Raw genomic sequence first — 3,112 nt, forward strand, 5'->3', positions numbered from 1 at the left:
TGCTGCTGAGCACCAATACGGCTTTCTTATTCAGTTTTTAAAACTTCTTTTATTATTTTATTACTTTTAACAATAAATATTATCTTTTTCTTCTCCAGATCCGCAGCAGCAGTATCTCCTTTTTCTGCTGCTGCCTCTGCTGCAGCAGTGGAGCTCCCGTCGCGGGCGCTGCAGCTGCAGCTACAGCCTCTTCATTCTTTTTTTCTTTGTTTGCTTTTCTTCTTTTCTCTTATTTCAATACCTGCAGGAGAATTTAGAAGCTTTTGTGGGGGTGCATATAAGAGAAGAAGATCAGCCTTGCTTTCTCTTTCTGTTGCTGGGTTAAGGAGGAGAGGGGTTGTTGGGGGTCCCCTTCTCTCTCTCTCTCTCTCTTCTCTCTCTTCTCTCTCTCTCTCTTTTTGTTTTTCTCTCTTTTCTTTGTTTCTTTTCTCGCTTTGTTCTCGCATTTATAAACTCTTCAACTTGGATCCTTCCTCCTTTCTGCTGCTGCTCTGCTGAGTAGGCGGCAAGGATGGGTGGTTTATTAGGGTTGCGTGGGGGGGGAGGGAGGCGTAGTAGGGTGTATACTGAGAGCAAAATATATTTCTTCGGTGCATGCAGCATGTTTCTGTTGAGTGTATTGTTTCTGCTGGGTACAGGGATAGCAGCAGCAGCAGCAGCAGCAGCAGATGCAGCAGCAGCAGCAGTTCCAGTTGGTGTATCTGAATTACAAGTTGCTGCTGAGGTAGATGGAGGCAAGCAGTTTCCTCCTACAGCATTGAGTGGTGCGAGTATAGACTCAACACCAGCAGCAGCAGCAGCAGCAGGAGCAGCAGCAGCAGCAGCAGCAGGAGGAGAGAAGCGTGCATCTTCAGCTCGTATATCTGGTGATGCACCTCTTTCTATGGCGGATAAAAACGAAGAGATACAGCTGCAACACGATCCCGTTCCCGGGCTGCTGGGGTCACCTAGCAGCCAGAGAGGGAGCGGAGAGAAATACGGAAAGCTGTTATCTAAGGTACAAGACTACACCCACCTGCCTGAGGGTCACCCCGCGCGGCTGCATGCAGAGTCTCGTGCTGCTAGGAAGAGAAGTATACACCTGGTTCTAGCTGGTTTTGCTTTGGCTACCGCTTATTTTCTTTCTTACTTTTATCAGACATCTGGGGCGGGGTTAAAGAACCACCAAGATAAACACAGTATGGCGCTCAGTAGGCTAGGGAGTGCATCGAGTGCTTTACTTTGGGTTGTTGCGTGGAGGCTGTGGTTAGGGTTTGTTGTTGGGGGACTTGTTTCTCTTGCTTTGAGTGTATATCATCTAGATAAAGCAATAAATAAAAAGAAAAACCCTATACCTAAATGGGTAGCAGAGAATTGGGACTTACTTATAGGTGTACCTCTTCTTGTTTTGTTTATTATATTAGGTTCTTTATATAAAAACCCTATAAGTGTAGATAACAGCAGCAATGCTGCTGCTGCTTCTTCTGGCTTACTAAGTAAAATACTCGCAAGGTCGCATGCATCCTCTCAGTATTTTTTCTTAGATGCACTGCAACAAGTTCCTTTTGGTTTGGTTGCTATAGGGCTTGCTCGGTTGATGGGTTTGTTAATAAAACATTTTACTTTGGGGAAACAGAGACAACCTAAAAAACAATTAAGAGTAAAAAGAAGTGGGTCTCTTGCTATGGATGAAGAAAGCTCAAGAACAAATACAGTAACTAGCATGGGGTATGTTGCTGATGGAGATATGCAGGAGGAAGCAGACAGCAGGAGACATGGTTCCTTTACAACAAAAAAAAGAAGTAAGAGAGAAAAAACCAGAACGTCAAGAAGAATAACTGGTGTACATATAGATGAGGGTATGCATAATGAAGGAGAAGAAGCAGTTACACCCCAAAGCAGTGTACGTACAAGAAGATCAGAAAGACAAACTACTAGAGAAAGAAGAAGATCAAGAAGAGCAGCAGATAGCACCATAGATACAAGACATATTAAAGATATTACAGCTAAAATACTACAAATTGCTGAAGAAGGAGCTGCTGCTGCTGCAGAAGAAAACAGACAAACTGCTGCAGCTTTTCCCCTGCAGGAGGAACCCATATCTTCTAGTAGTGTACACCGCGAGAAACAACACCACAAAACGGATGACCTCGCTGCTGCTGAAAAAGGAAACGTGAATAGAGAAAAAGATACAGAAAGTGCTGCTGCTGCCGCTGCTGCTGCTGCTGCTGCTGCTCTAAGCAGCAACAGCAGAGCCCACGACGACGCAGCTGCTTCCAGCAGCAGCAAAGGTCGAGAAGATGCTGCTGCTTTCATCAGCAGCAGGAAAGCTGATGATGATGATGCTGCGGCTGCTGCTGCTGCTGCTGCTGCTGCTGTAAGCAGCAGCAGCAGACATGAGACAGCTTTCCCGCCGCTGCTGGAGAAGACAAGTGGTGGTGAGGAGGAGAAGCAGCAGCAAGAAGCAGAACCAGCAGCAGTTGCATTGAATGCAGGAGATGTACAGAATGAAGGAAGCAATGAAACATATGTTGGGGGGGTTAAGGCCGCAGTTGTTCGAGAGGCAAGCGAGCCGTCTTCTGTTGCTGTTATTGAACCTGCAGAGAAGAGAACAGCAAGCGAAGCAATCACTGAACATTTGAAGCCTGATGAGATAAAGAAAGAAAAAGAAGAAAAAGATCAAGTGAGAGGAGAATTTCTAGAAAACAAAAAAAATATTCAAGAGGAAGATGAAAGTGTTTTCGGAATGAAGTTTCTGCAAAAGAAGGAACCGATGCAGACGGATTGGAACTACGGGTTGCAGTGGTGATGAAAATAATAAAAATAAACACAAAAATAACATTAATATTAATTATATTTATAATTATAAAGTGAAAAAAACAAAAAACAACAACAGCAGCAACTGCTTACCGTGTAGGGTCCTCTGTATTTCAATTCAGAAGATGCCGTGCCTTCGTGAGAGGAAACAGAAATGCTGCGGGTTGGTGTTCATGAATTCAATGAATATATCGTTCAATATATAATATATGTAAAAAGAATCAAAATAAAATAAAACAATAACATTAAACTTACAGCTTTCCCTCTTCTTCTCTGCACTGAGGTGGTTGGTGGTGCTCGTCCGTGTTGTTGTTGT

The 3,112-nt window shown here is 43.9% G+C and overlaps 1 protein-coding gene across 1 annotated transcript; it reads left to right on the forward strand.

Moving 5' to 3' along the window:
* Positions 1 to 511: 511 nt before the first annotated feature.
* EMH_0046120 (uncharacterized protein) lies at positions 512 to 2,788 on the forward strand (the record flags this gene model as incomplete). Its single annotated transcript, XM_013496134.1, has 3 exons — positions 512 to 554; positions 639 to 997; positions 2,069 to 2,788. The coding sequence occupies 3 exons, from the start codon at positions 512 to 514 to the stop codon at positions 2,786 to 2,788; spliced, it is 1,122 nt and encodes a 373-aa protein (XP_013351588.1).
* Between the last annotated feature and the right edge of the window lie 324 nt (positions 2,789 to 3,112).

The sequence above is a fragment of the Eimeria mitis genome, genomic scaffold (genome assembly GCF_000499745.2).
Source record: "Eimeria mitis Houghton genomic scaffold, Emh_scaff1936, whole genome shotgun sequence".
NCBI classification, from domain to species: domain Eukaryota; phylum Apicomplexa; class Conoidasida; order Eucoccidiorida; family Eimeriidae; genus Eimeria; species Eimeria mitis.